Source organism: Mesocricetus auratus, unplaced genomic scaffold (genome assembly GCF_017639785.1).
Source record: "Mesocricetus auratus isolate SY011 unplaced genomic scaffold, BCM_Maur_2.0 Super-Scaffold_100007, whole genome shotgun sequence".
NCBI classification, from domain to species: domain Eukaryota; kingdom Metazoa; phylum Chordata; class Mammalia; order Rodentia; family Cricetidae; genus Mesocricetus; species Mesocricetus auratus.
Window position 1 is genome coordinate 98,277,537 of NW_024429191.1, and position 22,737 is coordinate 98,300,273.

Sequence of the window (22,737 nt, forward strand, 5' to 3'; positions counted from 1 at the left end):
GCCAGATGTGGATTATGATCACTGATCACTGGCCAGTGAAGTCTGTTCCCATCTCACAGCCTTAGGGGTCCTCACCTGCCATAGTCAGGAGGTGGACATGTTAATGGAGCCCTTAGTGCTTCTTGCAGTCTGTAGGACTCAGATGTGTCAAACCTTTTGACATTGGAATACGATATTCTTGTCTACAGAGTTTATGCTCAAGAACCTGTAATTGAATTACCAAAGCAGAACAACAGCAACAAAACCCTTCAATGTCTTAAGTAGTTTTACAATTTCATGTAGGTCTGAGACTGCATTTGTCACTCTTCTTGGCTGTGCACATTCCTTGGGCTGTAGGTTGGACATGCCTGGTAGGTGGTGTACTTGGTTTCTCATTTTAAACAAAACTAAGAATACCAATGGATTTTATTCACCTATTTGGCAATGCAGAATAAGCTGGACAGTTCTAGAGAGACAGGGCTAAAGTATGTTAGAAAGATTTATTGTTGGTCCTTTCCTTTCCTGAGAGGGGTAAATGTAGAGCTTTAGGAAACCTGAAGGCTCAGATGGTGATACTATCACTTAAGTTTTAGTTTCTTTATTAAGGTGATACCACTCTGAGCTTTTTATAGACCTGGAGATAATTTGTTTTGGGGAGTATTTAGAACACAAGGTACTTGATACACTTTTCCTACAAATGCTCATGAGGGTAAGTGGTATCTCACTGAGAGCTGCCCTATGTGGGGAGGCCTGGCTGTACTAGAATGTGGCCCGTGGGCAGCTTGTGTAGGGCACATGTTCTCCTGGCTGTTTTGCCTCTGAGCTGTGTGGAACCAGGTTCCTTGTGGCTCTTCAAGAGCCTTCAGGGTGAATGATTGAGGGTGAAAGGCTTTTTGTTTGTGTTTGTGTAAACAGTCTCTGGTTCTTCCCGTCCCTTCTGGTGTTGGTTGGCGCCGATGCTCTGTGTCTAAAGGGAAACCTGAAACTCTGAGCAGCGGCTTGCTTTGTCTTTGATTGGGAAACTCAGTTTGGGTTTGTGAACTTGGGCCAAGTCTTGAGGATTCCCACAGTTTTCCTCACCTGCCTGCTCTCCCAGCCCAGCAGTGCAGCTCTAGGGCCTTGTTTTCTGGCTATGCTTGGGACTTGTTAATGTTGCAGGTGTAGCCCAGGAAATTTTTCTGGACACTTTTGCTATGCTCACAGCTGTAGAGAGTCAGTTAAACTAAACAGGAGCAGGTAAAATTTAAAAAATTGACGTGATTTCTTTTTTTTCTATCCATGCTATGCATTATAAGAATTATGATAGTAATACCTGTGAGCAGACAGATGTGTAGAAAGTTCAGCCCAGCTTCCCTGACCAGCCTCTCCACACTGGTGTGTCATTTACCAAGCTTGATTTCAGGGTTACTCTTTCTCATTGGCTGTGTCCTGAGCTGATCACTTTCCATCTGTTACAGTGTCTTTTAGCCTTTTACCTGTTTCAAAACGTTCATTTTGATCTCCTTCCTCTCCTTTTCTGTGTTATGACTTTCATTGCTTCTTTTCTTAACTTTTGTTGTTGTTAGTGTTTTGAGACTGAATCTTGCTATGTAGCCATCATTAGTCTCAGAGCAATTCTCTTTCTACTGCTTCCTGAGTGTGGGAATTATAGACATTAATTTTTCACTTTTTATTTAAAAATTTTTACTTAACTAATGTATATGAATATTTTGTCGGCATGTATGCCTGTTATTTAATGTGTATAATTGTTTTGTCTGCTTGTATGTCTGTGTACCACATGCATGCCTGGTACTTACAGAGTCCAAAAGAGGGCATCAAATCCCCTGGGACTAGAATTACAGGTGATGGAGAGCCATCATGTGGGTGCTGGGAATTAAACCCGAGTCCTCTGATAGAGAATCCAATGCTCTTAACTGTTGAGCCATCTTCTGGCCTCTGAGGGCACCAGGCATGCAGGTGGTGTACAGACATAAATATAGGCACAATAGCTATACACATTATAAAGGAAAAAAAAAAAAAGGACAGGGTATTGCTATATGGTCCATACTGGCCTGGAACTCTAATCTTTCTATTCGTCTATCCCAGTGCTAGAACTGCAGATGTTACTACTGTGCTTGGCCTTCCCCCTTTTCTTTTTAAGAGTGTCCTTTTTTTTTTTTTTTAAAAGACAGGGGTTTCTCAGTATTGCCCTAGCTGTCCTGGAACTTACTCTGTAGACCAGGCTGTGCTCAAACTCAGAGATCTGCCTGCCTCTGCCTCCCAAATGCTGGGATTAACCTGGCTCCAAGGTTATATAGTTTTGAAAGTAAGGATCATCATTCGTTGAACATGTGAGGCGTGGCTCTACTTGCTGAAGTTGTAAGTCCTATGGCTATCTTATAGAAAAGGAACAGTGGGTGCAGAGTCCACACCTTCATTCTCAAGTCTTCAGCATGGTCCATTCATAGAAAACAGCACATCCTAGGCTGGTGCCCAGGGTTTTCTATCCTGTTAGCTATTGCAGGTCTCCCCTGGAGGTTCCGGGAGACAGTTGTACACAGTGAGAGAAAGGCAACAGCAGAACGAGTCCTCGTGAGGCAGGGCACTTCCTTTTTCTGCAGGGCCTCTGCCTCTTCTAGTGGGTCATGTGTATCCAGTCAGTCAACCCTGGCCTTGCTAGCTCTTCTGAGCTGAGCATTACATGTGTGATACTGGCAGTATCCCCGAGTGTTACTATAGATGTCAAAACTGATGAAAAGTAAAAGTAGGGCTGCAGAGATAAGTTGGTAGCTCCAGTTCCCTGGAAATTCTCCACATTATTGATAATAATAAAGTCAAGTAGGAAGCCAATAGGAAACAAGATCCCAGACATACATGCTGGCCTGTCTAATACTGTGCATGTATGTAACACTTGAACAGTAGAAATGACAGGCTTGGGTTCGTGCAAAAATTTTTTAAAAATATATATTCTACACTCGTTAGGAAGGGAGAGACCTATTTCTCCAAAAGCTTCTACTCCTGAAGTTCCTCCTCCTCCTCCTCCAGGTAATGTCATCAAATTAAACATTCATCAATCTATTAAGTCAGCACTCTCATGGTCTGGTCACCTCTCAGTGACAGGCTCCAACAGCTGGGAACCTAGCCTTCAGCACATGAGCCTTTTCATTTGGTTTGAACACTTCTAAACCATAATGGTTCCCCTGCATTGACTTGGTTTATTTTGAGAAAGTGAGTGCCATGAAGAATGGATGTTGTGCCTGTGGGCTGTTCCTGCAGGTGATAGGTAACATTTTTTTTGTAGAATCCAATTCCTGTGGTGAACACAAGTGATGGGGGTTAGAATTTATAATTGCAGATACTAGCTGAGCATCCTTTGGAATTGGTAGCCAAGGCTGACTGCCAGGCAGTGTGATGGTGCAAAGTCTGAGACCTACTTAGTGGGACTATTCCCACCAGGAACTGCATGTTCCCCTGTCCATGATCATGACTAGTTTGTAGACATGTGGAATAGGGAAGTTGTAGACATGTGGAATAGTGACACCAGAACCTCTCCAAAGATGGGTGCCAGACTTGCCATTACCACAACTAAGGACTTTCTACCGTGTTAGATGCCCTCTATGACCTTGTTCCTTCTGGGGTCCTTGTGTATCTCTTGCAACATTGCATTGGGGTTAAGGCACATCTCTGACATTACAATCTCCTGGGATCCTGCTGTCTCTGAAATAGCTGTGATGTTCCCAGAGGCTAGAGCCAGGGTCATTGTCTTGGGCCATTGGTGGCCTGGGCCTTGGGGCTGGGGACCCTGATTGTGAGTCAGGTAGAACTGGTCTGACTTCCTGGTTTAGCCTTTAATCCTCCTGGACGCTGTTTTTGCTTCTTTCAAGCTGTTGTACTTGCCACTCTGTCATTAACTGTGGGTGTTTTTTTGCTAGCAGCACAACATCAGTAGAGGAGCACACCCTTGGTCCTGGAGGCACCTCCTGCCTCATGGTTATGCCATGCCATATCCTCTCTCTGTGGTGGCCTTTGGTGGTAGCAGTGAGCAGGAACTGACAGGCCCTTGCCTCTGTGACAGCTGCTAGGGTGATAACAAAAGGAACCAATGGCACAGATAAAGGGAGCCAATAGTAGTAGGTCTCACTGAAAATGGTCACTTAGGGAGTCTGGGAGTGTTTAATTGGCAAAGAACCACTAGCATCACTTGAAAAGACTAGTGTAGCATTGAGTCCAAACCCGGGCAGGCTTGGCCTGCCTGGAAGTCAGCACTTGAGTGTCTTTGAGATACTCAGCAGATATACTGGCTGACTCATGATAGAGAAGGTACTGAGTCTTTTTTGTCAGTCTGGTGGTCTTTTCATATGCCTTTGCTGGGCTCCACTAAACTCCTGGCAGGGGATCCAGCCACATGCAGTGGCCTTGTTTGTTGTGGTATTTGTGTGTTTGGGCAGTTGTAAGAATCATTTCCCTTTGCTCTATGCTGAGGAGTCTATGTTTTGCTTCCCTGCGAGGCTATACTGACCTTGCTTGATTACTCCAACCTCATTTTGTTTGAATAATATAGGATGGGGTTCATAAGGCTGTTGGTCTGTCTGTTGGGGTTCATGGGGCTGTTGGTGTGTCTAGTCCTGAAGAACACAGAGGAGGGGAAGTGCAGCTGTGGGAATGCCCTGCTATGAGCATGTGATATGGAACCTGTGATGTGGTGTGCACACCCTGTCATTGCAGATGGAGTGGGGGGTCCATGGTACTGTGTGTACACCTAGTCATGGGTAGGTAGGATGGAATCTGTGGGACTTGTGTACACCTAGTATGGAGAGATGGAATGAGGTCTGTAGGGGCTGTGTGCATACTCTGTCATTGGCAGGTGCAGTGAAGTCTGTGGGGTTGTATGGACATTCTGTCAAGACAAGTTGAATGGAATTCAAGGAGGAAGGATGTCTTGCAAAGCTTACCTATTTGCCTCTTAGTCCAGCATGGAAGGGAAACCTCTCATGAGCTGATTTTGGCAGGAGCCTCCATTTATTTTGTATAGACCTTAAACTTAGGACTCAGTTGACCTTTGCTGATAAATTGGGGTTTGGTGGGAAGTGAATTGGGTATTCCCATGGATGTCTGGCTTTTCCCTACAGCCTCATCTGTCATCTCTTGTTGGTCTGTTGCTGTCCGAGCATCTGACAGCACTTGGACACCATATTTCATTTTTAGCAGGGGCAACTCATCTTTCCCTCCTGCCAGAAACCCTTGTAACACAGAGCAGCGTATTGCATGTGAAGGTGACTCTCCACCGTGCTGAAAGGGCAGATAGCATAGACCTGTGGTGCTATCTGCTATTACTTCCAGGGTGTGGATCATGGTTGGGAGGGGCTACAACCTTGGACTGAGAGAGAGGCATTGCTGCCTTTGGTTAGCTGGCATGTACGTAACCCTCCAGGGAGGGTGCTCCTTCTGGAGAGAAGCACACAGCCCTGGGGAAGTGGTAGTGTCTTCCAGTGGAACAGAACATTTGACTTCCTTGTTGTCTTGAAAACTTGCATGCTCACTCTTGGTGGCCTTTGCCAACCCTCTGAAATACACGGGGGCACAAGTGAACTCTCGCAGCCTATCCTCTCTGTCCTTCTAAACATGTGGGCTCTCACAGAAGCTGTTTTGTTTTCAGTTTTTTTAAAGACAGAGTTCATTCAGTAGCTCAGGCTGTCCCAGAACTCACGGATATCCATTTGCCTCTGCTTCCTGAGTGCTGGGATTAGTCAGAAATTGTCATTTCTGAGTGAGCTATGAAGCCTGGCTTGACATGGGGACTTTGCTATGCATACTGGGACAAAACTGTGTTGCTGTGTTCTCTCAGACGTCTGTGAATGTAACTGAGTGTATGTTTTGCTGGTGTTCTTGATTCTTAATCATTCACCTATGCCTTCTCCTTGTCTTCCTGGTAACATTAGGTGAAGAAGGTCTTCTGGCCTTTCCATCCAGATAGGTGCTAGACCATGTGCAGTCAGTGTGACTTCTTAGAGTTTTGTATTTTTCTTGATGTAGTATCTTAGTTTTATGCTGAACAAATAATTTGTGAACAGAAGAAATTTACTGCTTGTGTCCAGTTTGGAGCTGGGAGTCCCAGTTGAATCGGTCAGACAAAATCCCCTTCCTTACACTTGTCACACTTGCTGTGTCCTTCTGTATGGAAGGGGCTTAAGAGCTCTGTTAAACTACTATATGTGACACTCATTTCATTCTTTGTGGGGCCTTCATAACCTTATCCCATGTCCCATTTTGACAACACTCCAGGGCTTGTATTTCAAGACATGCGTTTTGGAGGGACACAGATATTCTAACTGCAGAACTATGTTTCTGTACACCTCCTATATATAGGTTTTTGTGGTTCCTGGGAGGGACATCATTATCAACTCGGTAGCAATATAACCTGTGCAGGGGTCAAGGCATTGATTGTGTGTCCAGGTGATATTCAGGTTGCTCCTTTGGTGCTTCTTAGGTGAGCTATCATCTGTTGCGGGGTCTTAGTCCGCTTTGACTTTTGTCTACTCATTCTTCGTTGCTTTGACGATATACCTGAGAAAAGGGTGTCAGGAAGGAAGGGTTTATTTTGGCTTATGATACCAAGGTTTCAGACCATGATCAGTTGGTCCTATTGCTTTGGTCCTGTGGTATGAAGCAAAACATTGTGGCAGAGAAAGCATAGGGTGGCAGAACAGCTGCGCCATGACCAGAAGCAAACAACAGGAAGGAGTTGAAGCAGGAGATACAATCTTTTAAAGCATTTCCCCAGTGGTCTACTTCCTCCAGTCAGGCCCCACTGTCCATACATGGTGAGATCATCGGTATCCATTGGTACAGTTAGCACCCTTGTCATCCAGTCATCTCAGTAGTGCCACGAAGCCCTCAGTAATCTTTGGGGGTGCATCTCATACCCAAACCCGAACAGATTTATTACTATTATTATTATTATATTTTTTCCATTCTGAAGCACTTACAGATTTACAAGATTATAAAGAAGTGTTCAGAAAGACCCAGTGGGTTTTCTCTGTGACACACCAGAATTAGTGTCCAAACCAGAATGTTGGCTTGGGCACAGAGTGTAGCTGGAAGATTCCCAAATGAGTGAGTGTGTGTGTTTATGTGTGAAAGTGTGTGTGTGCACAGGCGCACACGTGTGATCACGCACGTGCCCAGGTGTATGCATGCTTACTCACATACTATCAGTCCCAGATGTGACTTTGCCTAAACTACCCCCATAGCTGAGGTTTTCATACAGTGTCATCACAAGCCTTGTGTTCCCTCAGTATTGTTCCCTTATCTCACTTCTGTTCTCTACTCCCAATCATATCCATCAAGAATGTGGTGCTTACCTCTCTGAGGAGAGATAGGGGGTGGGGTGGGGGAAGGTGTGGGGGCTGGGAGAGGAGAGAGGGAGAACTGGGATTGGTATGTAAGATAAAAAAAGATTGTTTTAATAAAAAAATCAACACATTAAAACATTTTGCAAAAGAAAATGTGTTGTTTTTGGGTGCCCCATACTTACTAGCTATTATGTGGATTTCATCTGATTATCCAACTAATGGGGATGGAAGTGGTTGTACACATCTCACCAATGTGTTTCTTGTCATTGTTCCCAGGAGAACCTGCTGTACCACCTAGGACGCTGGTGTGGGTGGGTTGGGCTTAGAATTTCTGAAGGGTCCTCACCTAGTGAGACTTCATTTCACTGAATTTCTTGGGGAGGAAGTACCTTTGGAATGAAGGCACTATCAAGCTGCTGTGTACCTGCCTGCTGGAGTTTCTCATGGGAATTTCAGGACACCTGGCTGGGTTGTGTGACAGATGGGCCTTGGCCCTTGGCGGTATAGCTGGAGGATGTCTTGTTGGGAGGGGGTTTCTAGGACTCAGATGAATGCAGAACCTTTTTCTAGATTAAGTGTGGGCTTAATGTAGTAATCTGCTGGGTACATAAACACCTGAAGTATCCATTGGGCATGCATGGAAAAGTACATTCCCCAAGTCTGGGGTGAGTTGTCCCTGGCTCTTTAAGGACAGGCCAAACTCTGCACAGTTGAGGATTCCATAGCCATAGGCAAGAGGCTGCTGCTGCTGCTGCTGCAAGTCACTGAGGGGCCTGTGGGAAATTAACCTAGACGTCTATGGAGCCTGATGTTCTGTGCATCACCCCTCCTATCTCCAGCATATTCAAGGGGCATTTTCCTGAGCAAGTTGGACTACATTCTTAAGGAACACTGGCTGTTGGTATAAGGGCGGGTTCTGTAGCCACACCTGATCCAGGAAGCTGGGACTCTGGGGCTCAGGCTCTGTGGGCATAGGTGTATTCATGGGATGAGATGGCTCAGGATATTGCAAGGATGTAAGCATAGCTTGGGAGACACTGCTGTCTGTGATGTGTCTATCTGTCCATGGCCAGCACTTTGCCTGTTTTTTGCCTCCTAGGCTGCATTGAAAGAGTTGATTTTTTTTTTCCATACTCTTCTCTTAGGATCACTCAGGCCACTGTGTACCTCCATCTCTGTAATTTCTTTATCATGGAGTTTGAATTGGGAAGGTCGAGCAGAGCCTGGGGTTTGCACCAGACACACCTCAGGAACCTGTGCAATTCATGATTGCCCAGAATGATAACTTGTTTTAAATGAGCGTGGCTGAGTGACTGTCAGGAGATGTAACTGTGTGGTGATTTTTATGGGCTGGTTGTTTCTGCTTATGCAGAGGATGCTTGAATCCTCGTCTCCCTGGATTATAGGCTCTATAGACCCTGTAGTGAGGAAATGTGGGACTCTGGGGTTAAACCACTTCTCTCACCCGGAGGCTGCTTCTTCTTTAGGCAACCTGTGTTAAACAAACGACATGCTGTCTAGAGAGAAGGGCGTTCAAATTACCTTGCCGGACTCCCAAGTTGCCAAAAGGAAGCCCTCTGGGGTATGATATATATATTTGACATGCATTTGCAGTGTGTAATTGGAACCATGAGAAAGGTTTTTGTTCAAAGCTATTGAACAGTTTCCTTATTTTAAACCTGTTGAATCTGGAAAGAGCTGTTTCTGAATTTCTGTCTGATAATGATTATATAAAGGTTGAAGGCAAAGAGTTTCGTGTTACAAATCACCTCCCCCTCTCCCCCCAGCCCAGCTTTCTGAGTGCCCTTATAGCCACTAAAGATACCCTTGCTCTTGTTTCCTGGAGCCCTGAATATCAGAGCTGGAAACTCAATGCCTTTCTTTCACATGGCAGAGGCTGGATACAGCCCAGTAGGTCATCAACAGAGGTGCCCCTTCTTAAGAGCAGCAGAAGCAGGCCCAACCTGTCTTCTCATGCCCGGCTGCTGCTCTCACTACCTGGGGATGAATCAGTGACATTAGCCTGGCTTCCCTATTTTTTTGATACGGTGTCTGTCACTGCTGTCTTTCCCCAACCTGTTGTCTTTTCTATAAATCAGTTCCTTTTCAGTGATCCATATCATAGCATCCTGCCCTTTCTGGGCCAGCCTCCACTTAGCAGCCAGTCATTGGTGGCCATACTACATTGTTTGTCAGCTCCTGGTTTGCTGTGCATCTGTGGAGGGTGCTTTCATGTTTCTTAACAGGAGAAAGGCCAGGATTCTGTCTCTGAAGGCCAGAGTAGGGGGAGACCAGTCAGGTCTTTGCTGGGCAACATTGGCAGCTATGGATGGCTCCAGTGAGCTTTGCTTTCTGATTTTCTAACTTATAATTGTAGAAGAACACAGGCAAGGGAGGCCCAGCATATTGTGACATCTGAAGGTCTTGGCCCTGGCTGGAGACAAGCAAGATGTGAGTGGGTTCTTGGAGCCCTCAACTCCTGTGGCCTCTCAGACAGTCTGGGTAGTTGGAACCACCAGGTGTCCTAGGCAATTAATTGGTTCTCTGAACAGTAAGCAGGATCATACCCTGAGAAAGTTTGTCAAGACATACCGTTAGTGGATACAGACCCATCACTTGAGTTTCTTGTGGCTGGCTATGTCATTAGTCCCTGAGAAGGGCTAGTTTCCAGAATTATCTCACTTCAACTTGGAGACAGACATCTGGGCACTCTGGCTGGGTACTATGGTGTGTGAGGCCTGTGTCTGCCTGTTGGGGTTGCTCTTGGGTGGCACCAGGCAGTTTCCTGGTGAGGAATCTGTGTAGGGGAGATGTGAAATGAATGTAGAGAGTGCTGAGGCTGCCACTTGGAGTTGTCTGTCTAGAAATTGGTTTTGTCCTATGGAATGATAAGTTGACACTTATAGAGCACATTCAGATTTCCCTGAGGCCAGAGGCTTGCTGGCTGGCCTTGCCCAGAGCATCTGGGATGTGGTGCCTACATGAGCCCCAGGGAGTCCAGCTGGCAGTGACACCATATATATGGACACTACCCTCCCATAGGTGCCATAGCTAATTTTCTTGACATTGTCTGCTCCCTAGCAGGCAGCCCTGTTAATTAACAGAGTAGTGAATTTGAGCTGCAATTCCAGGTCAGCTAGGCCTGCTTCAGATTTGATATAGTTCAAGTCGAGATAAATGTAGTTATGATTCCTAGTCCATAGCAGCCGTGGCGGTTCTCTTTTGCTAAGTTTATATTTAACTGTCAGCTTCATGTTTGGGGAAACGGGTGTGTACAGGAGTAATAGCCTGTCAGATTTAGCTTCTAGCTTGCTGCTCTGCTTCCTGCTCTAGAGAGTCTGCCTGGCGGTGTGCTTCTTCCTTGGGGTGTAGAGGAGCCTTGTAGGGTAAGGGAGTCTCTGGGACACACTCTGCAATGGGAGTTCTGGCAGAGAGGGGGTCTGCAAGGCTAGATGGGAGCTGGGAACAAGTTGTAGGGACTTTAAGAATGACCCAGGGGAGCCAGTCTTTGTGACTACAGAGTGTCTCTGGAATGATGGGGGCTGGGCTGGGCTGAGCTTTTGGAATGTAGAAGCTGCTTCTGTGGATGGGGCTGACTCAGAGATTGGCTGTGAAGAGGCCAGGAGTAGCTGGCCCTGGGATGACCACTTACTGGGCCCTACGCTACACTATTCCCAAGACATCAGTGTGGCCACTTACATGAGAAACTGCTGGAACTATGGGCTCTGTCTTGGACATTTAGAGGCCACAATGTGTCCCAAGTCAGATGTCCTGATGCTGTGATAGTCAGGAAAAGGGACTTGTCAGGGGATAGGCTTTATTTGTGGTTCTTCACAGGAGGAGCTGGGTGCTGTCAACATCTGTGTGAGATGCAATACGTACTGTCTTGCTTCTCTTAGGATGTTTGTGTCCAGGTTTCTTGTCTACTACTTGTCCTGTGCACAGTTTACAGTCTCCCTGAATACCATTGGTATATGAAATGTATTCCACCGAACCATCATTACTTTTGATGTTTAAGTGGAAAAATCCTTCTAAGCAAAAAGGCAGAGATTTGGTTTTATAACATTGATAGTCCTTCAGGTTTTTTTTTTTTTGGGAGGGGGCTATATTTCTAGGTGCTATTTTCTGATGGATAATTGCACAGGCAAGAAATGACTATCTCACATAAACACATCTGAGTGGTGCCATTCTTCCCACTGTTTGTGGACAAAGGGTTGGTACTCATGTGTGGTCAGGATGTAGAATGCACAGGTTGGGGTTTCTGAGGGTGGCATGCAGTGTGCTCCATTGATCTTGTCTTTGGAGTCCCTGGGCACTTTCACATCCTCTGTGTCTGCTGCTCGTATTTGACTAAATCCTTTGATTTTTCTGTCAGCTGTGAATGGCCTTGATGGCCTTCAGTGTTTGTGGCCAGCTTCTGCCAGTAAGAGTGATCACTGAACCTCAAATTGCTTTGGAACCTCCTGCCATGTTACAGGACACATGGCTATCGTTACTGCTAGAAGGATGAGGCCAGCAGGCTGTCCCTCTGTTCCTCTTTAGATATGGTGCTAGAAACTGAATGCAGGACCTCACACATTCTAGGCACCAGGTGCTCTACCATTGGACCAGTTCTATTTTAAACATATTTTTTAAAAATGCCAGCGAGAGCTGCCTAGCATTCCTACTGCAGGGTGGTTGTCTATCTGGGATCAAGAAATTGAGACTTTTAGTATGCTTTGTTAGAAAAGTCCATTTAGTGTGACTTTAAAAGAGTAACATATCTTTGCATTGTAAAAATCAGGTTTTAAAAAAAAATTTCTCTGTTGCATTTTCCATTACTACTTTTAAGAGTATTTTTAAAAATTAACAATTTATCTTCTTATAAAATTAAATTCCAGACTGTTGGGATGATTCAGATAAAGGCATTTACTACCAACCCTGATAACCCGAGTTCACTCCTTGGATCTCACGTGGTGGAAGAGGAGAACTAATTCCTGTGCACCCACCCACAACTCTCCTACACATAGGAAATAAATTAAATTCCTTATGTGATTCAGTAAATGCAATGTTTAAGCTTTAAGAAGTGTATACATCTCTAATAAGCAACTCTTCACTAATACATAAGTACACAGAGCAAATACAGTAACATTTGTTTTTACTATTTTTTTTGTGTGGTATATGTATGTATGTGTGTGTGTTTGTGGAGGCCAGAGGTCAATTTTGGGTGTCTTCTCTTTCTGCTTTATTTATTTTAATTTATGTTTGTTTTTGGTTTTTCAAGACAGTTTCTCTGTGTTGTGCTGGCTGTCCTGGAATTCCTTCCGTAGATCAGGCTGTCCTTGAACTCACAGAGATCTGCTTGCTTCTGCCTTCCGAGTGCTGGCTTTAAAGGTGTGTTCCACCACTGCCTGGCTCTTCTTTATTTTTCAATACAAGGTTCTTTACTGAATCTGGAATTGCGTCTGTTTGGCTGTCCAGTAGGTTCTCTTATCTTGGCTTCTCCAGTGCTAGGATTACAAGTGTGAGACACTATGAAACACTATGTCTGGGTTTTTATGTGTGTACTGGGGATCTGAACTTTTGAGGTCCTCAGTGCTTGTGTGGCGATCACTTAACTGACTGAGCCATTTCTGCATCCCTCATTAATTAATGGGTACTGGGTTTCATAAGACATTTTCATAAAAGTGTATAGTATACTTTGACTGTGTTTCTTGCCATATTCTCCTTTCCTTTGCGTTTACTCCCCCTTTCCCTCCTGTCAGTTCCCTTTTGTTTTCCCAAACAGTTTTGCTTCATGTGTAATTTTTGTACAAAATCTAGGGTCTACAAACGAGAGAAAAATGTGGTATTTGTCTGAGTGAGTTAATTTGCTTAGTGTGATAATCTCCAGTTGGATCCATTTTCCTGTAAACAGCATGATTTCATTATTTGTGTTTTGTGTGTTGTATGTATATATGTGTTTGTGTGGGTGTGCGAGCACGTGAGAGAAAGAGGTTGATAGCAGATATCTTCTGTTGATATCTATCTTATTTATTTGACAGGTTCTCTCCCTGACTCTGGAACTCGTTGATTTGGCTAGGCTGGTTGTCCAATGAGTCCCAGAGATCCTCTTGTCCCCTCATTTACCAAGGGCTGGTGTTACACACCCTACTATACTTATATGGGTGCTAGAGAGCTGAATTCAGGTCCTCATGTTTGCACGGCAAGCACTTGATTGACTGAGCCCCTTGATTTGTTCTTATTTATATGGTAGAATAAAACTTAATTGTTTAGATATACTTTATTTTCTTTATCCATTCTCCTGATGGATACCTAGGTTGGTTCTATAACTTAGTAGCACTATTTCGAATGTGCCTGACGTGGTGGCACACACCTTTAATCCCAGCACTTGGGAAGCTGAGGCAGGCAGAGTTCAAGGCTAGCCTAAACTGATCTACGTAGTAAGTTCCAGGCCAACTAGAGCTACGCAGTGAGACCCTGTCTCACACAAAACAAAACAAAACAAAACAAAACAAAACAAAACAAAACAAAACGTTAATGAGCAAGTATCTTTGTGAGCCCTTCAAGTAAATACCCAGGGATAGTATAAATTTAATGTTCCATCATTCTTGCATACATCTTAAATTCTCCCACCTCCTTGTATCAACTACCCTGTGTGCGTGTGTGTGTGTGTGTGTGTGTGTGTGTGTGTGTGTGACTGTCTCTGTGTGTGAATGTGTATCAGTTACTTTGTTGTATATTTTCATTAGAACCAGAAGAAGAATTCATGTGCCTTTATCTCTCAGTTACTATATACACTTCAGATGGTGAAATGAGCAGACAGTCCTGTGTGCACAGGGCTACTAGGACTGGCTTTCTGTGTCTGCCTCCTCAACCCTAGAACTTTCAGGGCCCCTCTCTGGTCCAGGCTCCATGGTGTCTCCTCCCTTCTCTGAGGTTGTTGAAGTCTTGCGATGACAAGACTTGTATGGTGTCCTATGGCTTTACATCCTTCTGCTTCATTTGTGGGTATCATGATCACTCCCCATAAACACATGATCCTTTCTATCCTGGTGTGAACTTCTGAGTTTTGCACTCTCTTGGTATGACCACAAACTTGGGAGCCTAGCTGTGGTTATTGTTTTGAAGAACTGTCATTTCTTTGTGTAATTCTTGGGAAACTCAAAAACTACTTCTTTACGTTGGAGCTGGTGAACTTGTTTTCCTTTCAGGGCTTTGTTCTGAGCATATTTTGACTCTTGTTGGCCTGTCAATGATCCTGTCTCACGATGTGCCATCAGTTGCTCATTGTTTTTGTCTTCTGCCAGTTGTCACAGTGATCCTGAAGGCACTGACCTACGAGGAGAAGCGGGGTGCCTGCAGTGTGGGTGCCAACGTCAGGGATGCTGCCTGCTATGTGTGCTGGGCTTTTGCACGTGCCTATGAGCCTCAGGAGATGACACCTTTCGTGACTGCCATTTCAAGGTAAAGCCTGCTGGTTGTGCTAAAGGGTGATTATGCCATGTGGTAGATATACCTCAGGCAAACATACCATCTGCCTTGAACTTCTTGTCCTCAGTTAAGCCATTCTCTATACTAGCTTCCAGTACCAGCATCCTTGGACTTCACCACTCCTCTCTAACAGGTGGACAAGACTGGAAAAGACTACCTTATCTCATGGAATGGGACAGGATCTACTAGGTGGGGGAGAAAGGGTTCCAAGCACCGCTGTCCAGGGAAGCAAATGGACTCCAGGTCCCACCTCAGAGAGATGACATGCATGGGAACAGAGTAAGACTCAGTCACTAGAATACTCTGGAACCCATGCTGCTAGTGACTCTGAAGCCACTAGCAGCTGTCCCACAGTGTGCTAAGGACAGATCAAGCTGTGGGCCTTGCCCTACTGAGCATGACAAGCCTCAGACAGAGAGGACCCATTACAACATTCACACCATGATGACCATAGTGAGCTACTTGGCACACTCCTTTGGCTCCTCAGAAAGAAACAGAACGAAGTTCAAACTCAAAGAAAGTGACTGCCACTCCCTGCCAGTGTTATGTACCTATTGATGCACAAAACTGGAGAGACACTTATGCTGAGGACCCATTTGTTCTGAATCTTTCAAAGGGAAAGGAAAAAATACTCCCAAAAGCCAGGCAGAAGAGCACTGGTACTATACCTGAGGCATGGAGCTCCAGAAGCCAGTGAACTCCTACTAAGAGCCTACAGACCCAGAGTTACCACCCCTACACCTGGTACCCTACCCCTGCTTGGCCAGAGCTACTAGAGTCTGGTGACCCAGCACCTGCCCCTCCACTTCTAAGAATGCTTCCCTGTCTCACAGAGCTCTCCAGTACTGTTTATATCACAAGCTGTTGAAGGAAGGTGAGGTACAAGTGTACTGGCCACACAACTTAGGAAATCAGGACAGATCAAACCAGCCTCAGGAAAAGCAGATATTCCTATATTCCGGAACTCTGGAAGTGTGAGCCAGGATTCCCTGGAATATCCCTATGGTAAGACTCACCCGCTCACCTCGTACAGGCACAGCTCCAGAATATTCCACCTGATCTCAGAAAGGAGCTTCTGTGGACCTGTTTCATTTCATGGAGCATAAGCATGTACTGATGGTGTACAACTCACAGGGAACATGACGTATGCAGGGAGCTGTGCTATTGTTTGTAGACTTGGCTGACAAGAGCCCAGCTGTCCAGTGGTTTCTGCTGAGCTTTGGGCCCTATCCATGGCTGTGACCTCCACTCCACTGCCATATGGATCCATCCTCTGCTGTTTATGTGGCTTTGAAGGAGGTTCTTGCAGCTGCTTTCTTGTCCTCACCTTCAGGAAGTATATAAGTAGAAAAAAGTTTTTCTCCTGTTCACACCTGTCCCAGAGCCATGAAGCTTCTTTAGATTGATGGCGTCTTGCTCAGTTCCGTAGGGCTCTATCAGGTGGGTAGCTGCAGTCATAGGATGTAAAGAAGATAGAGCATTGAATAGAGCCAGGTGTGACCCTGACATGGCACTGATGAACTGCCAGGAGATTGTGAAGGACTGGGAGGGACCTTGGCTCTGATGTGCAGTTGTTTCCTAATTCAAAGTAAAAACAATCCTTACAGATTCCATTCAGTTTAACAGTTTTGGTCAGAGAGCAGCAAACTTACAGAATGCTATACCATGTCCTTCTACTTCCCCTGATCCAGGAGGTAGGAAGGCGGGTGGTCTGACCGAGGGAACACAGTGATGGGAATAGATGCTGGCCTGCTGGCTTGGGAGCATACAGCCATGTCAGAGGCAGTGTGTGGCTATTTCCCCATTCTCTTTTATTAGATGTGGGGATTCAAGACCATGTTGCTACTTTTGAAGGTAAGAGGTACACAGATGAGAGGTTCCCACTGACTTCCTCATGATTGGAAGGACCTGTGGGGCACCTGGTCCAGAGTGAAAAGCCAGGGTCACACAGTTCCCACCAGAGTGCCTGTTTTCACTCAGTGCTATAGAACATGCATCACAAGATCAAGCACTGATTGATCTCTGGGTGGATTTTGTAAAAAGACAGGAGCAGTCTCTGAAAAACACGTCTGATAGGCTTGACGTGGCTCTGAAGTCGGCTGCCCTGACTTGGTATTAGGGCTTCAGGAGGGCTTCAGGTGGGTCTTTGGGCTCTGTCCTGTCTTTCCCAGCTGCAGCTTTCCTCACACATAGAGCAGTATGGTGAGGAGCTTCTGTACTTGCTGAAGGAACATGGTCGTCCTTTCCTACTCAGGGAAGAAAAGGCAACTGTACACCAGAGCACACAAACTCCTGGCAGTTCACCAGTGTTGTTCCAGGGTCACACCTGGCTCTATACCTATCTCCTACTCACCATATCCTATTTTCATTTTCAGAAAAAAAAATGAACACTCAGAGTTGACCTTGCACACTCTCTTGGGCATGATGTTTACCATCTAAAGACTGTAGAAGGTGGCCCAGATTGAGCTCGGCATGGTCTTCCCAGAACTTATGTGAATTGAGCTTGCTCTAAGTGTGGGGTGTTCCATGGGGAGATGTGAGGTCCTCTTCCTGTTGGGTTGAGATGTTGGGTGTGGTGTGAAGAATGCTGCTTCTGTTAGGACTCTGGGTGAGCACAAAAGTAGCCTTGACTTTATGTACATACAGCTCAATCTCTGGAATGACCCTAACTTTCCTGGCCAAGGAGTAGTTGTTGTGCAAACATGTCTAGCTGTAGTCTGTAGAAACTCTTGTGGGTCCTACAGAGAGGGTTTGAAGAGGTTGGACTTACTGACATGTGGGAAAGCCTGAGGGGTTGCTGGGGAGCTCATGTCTGTGTTTTGCACATGGAAACTACAGCTGTCTGGCCTACAGCGCTGCTAGCCCGCTTCTTCATAACCTCCCGATTCTCCTGAGCTGGTAGTCAGCAGACAGAGGTAGCTGCTATGGAGTTTCTTCTGAAAAGGCTTCCTCTGGTCCCTTTGCCCGCACCTGCCTCAGATAGGCAGCAGTGCCCTTTGGATCTGTGCTGCTGCAGGTTTCTAGCCGGTTGGACAGGTTCTGAGGAACCTGCGCCTGGCCCTTCTTGGCCCATCTGACTCGAGGCATTAGTAGGGGAGGGCACCTGGTGAGTCAGGTGCGCCAGTGAGCTTGGGGCCTGCACTACCTCCCGCCTGGAGCTCTGTGCTGTCTGAGTATCGGTCGGGTGTGCCCTGCAGACCTGCTTGCGAGGTTTGTCATGAGTGACCATGCTTTTTAATTATCAGGTTTTAAGACCATTAATTCTGGCACATGATAAAATCTTGGTATCTTTACTTTCACAAACTCCTCAGTCTATCCTGTAAAAGTGGAGTTGAGATCCAAATGTAGATCCCAGAATAAATAGGAATATCTGTCAGAAAGAATCAGGGAGGTGATCTGAGGAGCTCTGTTGTTGTGGCCCGGTGCCTGATGCAGAGACAGCCGCTAACCTTTTCTAACTTTTGGCTGAAGAAACTGGGCCAGTCAGTCGTTCTTCCCCCTCAATTTTTGTCTTTTTGAAAGACTTTTATCTTTTTGGTTGACTTTGAAAGCTGTCTTTCTTTGGCTTTGACCTGGCTTCCTGAAAAGTCCAGTGCAGTGCAGTGGCAGCCAGATGTGAAGTGGGAATGTGATGGCTGGATGTATGTTACCCAGATGATTCTTTCTAAGCAGATGTCAAAGTCTGGTCTACAGGAAAGAAAAGAAAGCACCCTGTCTGCAGCTGCCAGAGTGCTCTGCCTGTCACCTTCTAGTGATTTCCTCACCTGAAACTCTTTTGTAAGCTGAGCTCCTGCTGACGTTCCCTCCGCCCAGGCACAGGCCCGCCCGTGCCAGGGGCAGCTCCTGACTCTCACCTCCACTGTGCAAACCGGCAGGGCAGCGTGGGCTGCCTGTGAACAGCCTGGGATTGGCTCTGTAGGATCTCTTCCTCCAGGGCAAGATTGTCCTGGAAAAAGAAAAAAAAAATCAGGAAATAGCAAGCATTGCTCAAAGCTATGTCTTGTTCTTCTCAGCCTCTCTGAATGGCCCAGCCATCCAGAGAAGGGAAGACTCCTGTTGTGGGGAGGCCAGCCATCCGAGACAGTCTTGGTCTGCCAGGCCCAACTTTGTGCTGCTTAGCTGTGACCCCAAAGTATATGGTTCTGTTTATGGCTTAGGGAAATTAGTAAAATGCAGGGTTTATATTTTAATGGGATTTGCAACTTAAAAAAACCATAGATGGACAGTGAGCTATTAGTCTTCTCTTTTAAAAATTACTTCAGAATGGCAGTGCTATTGTTTTCCATGTAGAAGCAATTATGCTTGCCTTTGAGCGCTACATAGTATCATACAAATGAAAAAAATGAGTTTTGGGTGAATGTTATACTACACTTGCTGAAGTGAGGTGTAAGACTGGGGACGGAGAGAAGCAGGCCGAGGCATGTCACTTTCCCTTGGCTTATACCAAAAACAGTATTCCTTCTGTGTTGGTAAATCCTGGTGAGCTATCACACAGCTTTCCCAGAGATCAAGGCCGGTGGACACACCCACAAGCACCTCTCTTCAGATAGTGGCTTTCACTGTGGGTGCCAGGTGTTGCTCCTTGAGGTTTTCTCTGAAGTGAGAGGAGTGGAATTCACACAGGGTCATCCTGCTGAGGGTGATTAAGGACCAGGTGAAGGTTAGTACGAATGAGAGCAGTGATTTAGGAATACGCTTTTCTACTTCTGTTTGACTAATGTCATTAAACCCCTTTGCATTTAAAACATATTTGTATTTTTAAATAATCCAGTCTTGTTGTGAATGTAGGAAAATAGTTTTTCTTCTTCTTCTTCTTCTTCTTCTTCTTCTTCTTCTTCTTCTTCTTCTTCTTCTTCTTCTTCTTCTTCTTCTTCTTTTTGGTTTTTTGAGACAGGGTTTCTCTGTATTGTTTTGGAGGCTGTCCTGGAATTAGCTCTGTAGACCAGGCTGGCCTCGAACTCACAGAGATCTGCCTGCTCTGCCTCCCAAGTGCAGGAAAATAGTTTTAAGGTAGTCTGGAGCTGGAGAGAGGACTCAGTGGGTAAAAAAAAAGTACGGGTTGCTCTTTAGAGGGCTTGGCTCAATTCTCAGCCTTCACATGGTAGCTCACAACTGTCTGTAACTCTAATTCTAGGGAATCTGAATCCTCTGTCTGGCATCCTCTGGCTTAGCACACATGTGGTACACGGACACATAAACACACTAAAAAAAAAAAAAGAAAGAAAAAAAGAATAGAAAGTTAAAAATTGAAATTCAGCCCAAATTGAAACTGTTTAAAAACCTGTTATACTCATAAGTGTGTGTAGATTTATTTTAATTAACTTGAAGCTTACTGTTACTTAAAAAGCAGTGTTTCCCAAGTATTGTTACACTTAACCTCAGTATAATCTCTGAAGTGTGATGAAACCCTGTAAGTCCTGACTCATGCCTATAATCTTAGTACTTGAGAGGCTAAGGCTGGAGACTAACCTGGACTAAAGAAAGAAAACTTATGAATGAGCCAGGTGTTGGTGGGGCACAGGCAGGCAGATCTCTGTGAGTTCGAGGCCAGCATGGTCTACAGATCGAGTTCCAGGACAGACTCCAAAACAATACAGAGAAACCCTGTCTCAAAACAAACAAACAAACAAAAAACACCACATGCACAAACAAACAAACAATCCCCCCCCCCAAAGTTATGAATGAAGCAGAAAAAGAAGAGGGCTTGGGAGGGAGACCTGTTGGGGTTGCCAGGGGAGTGGGATGGCAGAGTTGTGGGTAGATATGCTCAAGATACATTGTATAAATATATGAAATCGTCAAAAATAAGTAGAAGATATTCTATTTTTTAAGGAGTATATTGGGCATTTATTCTAAATATGCTTTTAGAATGGAAATTTAAGTACTGTTCTGTATTAGAGCTTTGCTTTTTAAAACCACATTTTCTAGGAATAGAAAGTAAAAATTTCTGCTTTCCTTTAATGTCTGCCTAGAGGAAATGTAGGCCACAGTTGATAATACTGAAAGGTTATGCAGCACTGAATTCTTAGAGTTTCCTGTTCATGCATTTGGCTCAACTACTATGTTAAGACATGGAACACTGACTAAAGAAGAGTGAATGAACATAGACAACACCTGAAACCATCTCCAGACAGCTTTGTCCTCTCCAAAGTCATGGATACGGTCCATTTTAACTGACCTGCTAAGTCCCCAGTTAAGTGTCTTCTGATCTGCTCTGAGGGTGCCTATCTGCAGACATCCTACCCCACCCAGGCAAGCTGATCAAAGTCCAATTTCAACCCAGTGTTCATTCCAGAGGAGCCGGGCCATTCAGAAAATAAAGTTGTTCTTTCCATAGCCCTCTACGCATTCTATCCATCCAGGCACTGGGCGTGGGAATGAGGAAAACCCCAAATGGCATACAGGCTGCCTCAGCCAGCTATGGTGATAACAAAACCAAAGCTGTACAAGAGGCTGAGTCCAGCATTAGTTTCAATGTTATACTTTCTTCCTCCTAAGGATAGGGCTCTGTCCAAATCACCTTTTTTCCTAAAATGCTTTCCACAGGTTACTGAGTGACTTTACAGCTGCAGATAAGACCTGATAAGGTGGTAATTAGGGTAGCCCCTACTGGGGCCCTCTCCCAACTCCTCTTGTCCTTCTCAGGTGTGTGGGAAGCTGAGGGATGCTACATGCATGTATCCGTAGGCATCTCTCCAGTGCTCAGAATCAACACAAGAAGTCCCGAGGAGTAGCTCCTCCCATGGGGACCATGGCCAGTGGGAAGGCAGCTGCAGCAGGCCTGGCCACCTACTTTACTTATGTGGCCATCCTTTCCACAATTACTCTGACAGCTCTGTGTGCTCACAAAAGCCCCAGCTACCCTGCTCCTCAGAGCACAGGAATGTTTCAACTGTTTTTCTCTAGGCAGCGAAAATGCTGGCCACGGTTCCTCTTGGTCTCTGACACTGAACACACACAAGCTGCTCCATGCAGACCTCACCAAGGTCTTACACCTTGCTGTTTCCTGAGAACATCCCTGGGGCTCCAAGGGATGTAGGGACCAAGGAGAGAAATCCCAGATAGGGAAATGCTTCCCTGGGAAGTGTTCCCATTGAGGATGGGGCCCATAGCAGTAACTGGTAGATGCAGGAGAGATGAGAGACATGAGATGGGGAGGAGCAAGGACTCTCTAGAATCTGACAGTACTGACGTTTGGTATATAAGAAAAAGACTTAGTTAAAGTCTGTTGAGTGTCGTGAGAGCTGGAAGTAGTTGGGTTGGTGTAGTGTTAACTATTTCTGCATGTAGAAAAAGTTTTAACAGCTGCCTTCCATGTGGTGTTTCTATGGTGACTGATATAACCTGTTGACCGCCTGTTAGCAAGTTACTCATTACTATATCAAATACTTGAAGGATACTACTTTGTTTAAAAAAAAAAAAAAGCTTATTTTGACTTGTGGTTTGGGTCCAAGGTCAAGAGGCTGTATGTAGTAGTGGCCTTCTTGCCAGCAGAGTCCTGAGGCAGCAGGAGTACCACCTTAAAAGGGAGCAGAGTATGGGATATGTCTCCTTGTAAAACCCCAAGGATCCAGTCTTGGTCTCTATCCTGCTGACCTCATCTAATCCTCATCATGTCTCGTATCTCTCAACCCCAGATATAGAGAATGCATGATCTATCATGCCTCACCCTGGGTTGAACCCGTCGGCATTGTTGAAACCATATGTTTGGGCACTTCCAGGGGACAGCTACCTGCAGGGTGCATAGAGCTCTTGCTGTTCAATGTGGTTTGGAAGGCATAAGCAGCCGTGGTCTAGGAGTGTTGGTGTTAGCCGCCCACTTGTGACCATTTGTATGCTACCAGTTCTCATCCTCTAGCACCATTGTCTTCGCATTTTGTTGAGTACATGTGATCCTAGTAGGCCAAAGACATTTTTCTCCGAGACACTAGAGGCTCAGGGGGCACACCATCTA

The 22,737-nt window shown here is 45.4% G+C and overlaps 1 protein-coding gene across 1 annotated transcript in view; it reads left to right on the forward strand.

Moving 5' to 3' along the window:
* Positions 1-22,737, forward strand: part of Tbcd (tubulin folding cofactor D) — a 149,072-nt gene that overhangs the window by 69,070 nt on the left and 57,265 nt on the right. Inside the window, exon 14 of the mRNA XM_040750229.1 lies at positions 14,600-14,756. Within this exon, the coding sequence (XP_040606163.1) occupies positions 14,600-14,756 (157 nt within the window). The remainder of the gene's footprint in view (positions 1-14,599; positions 14,757-22,737) is intronic.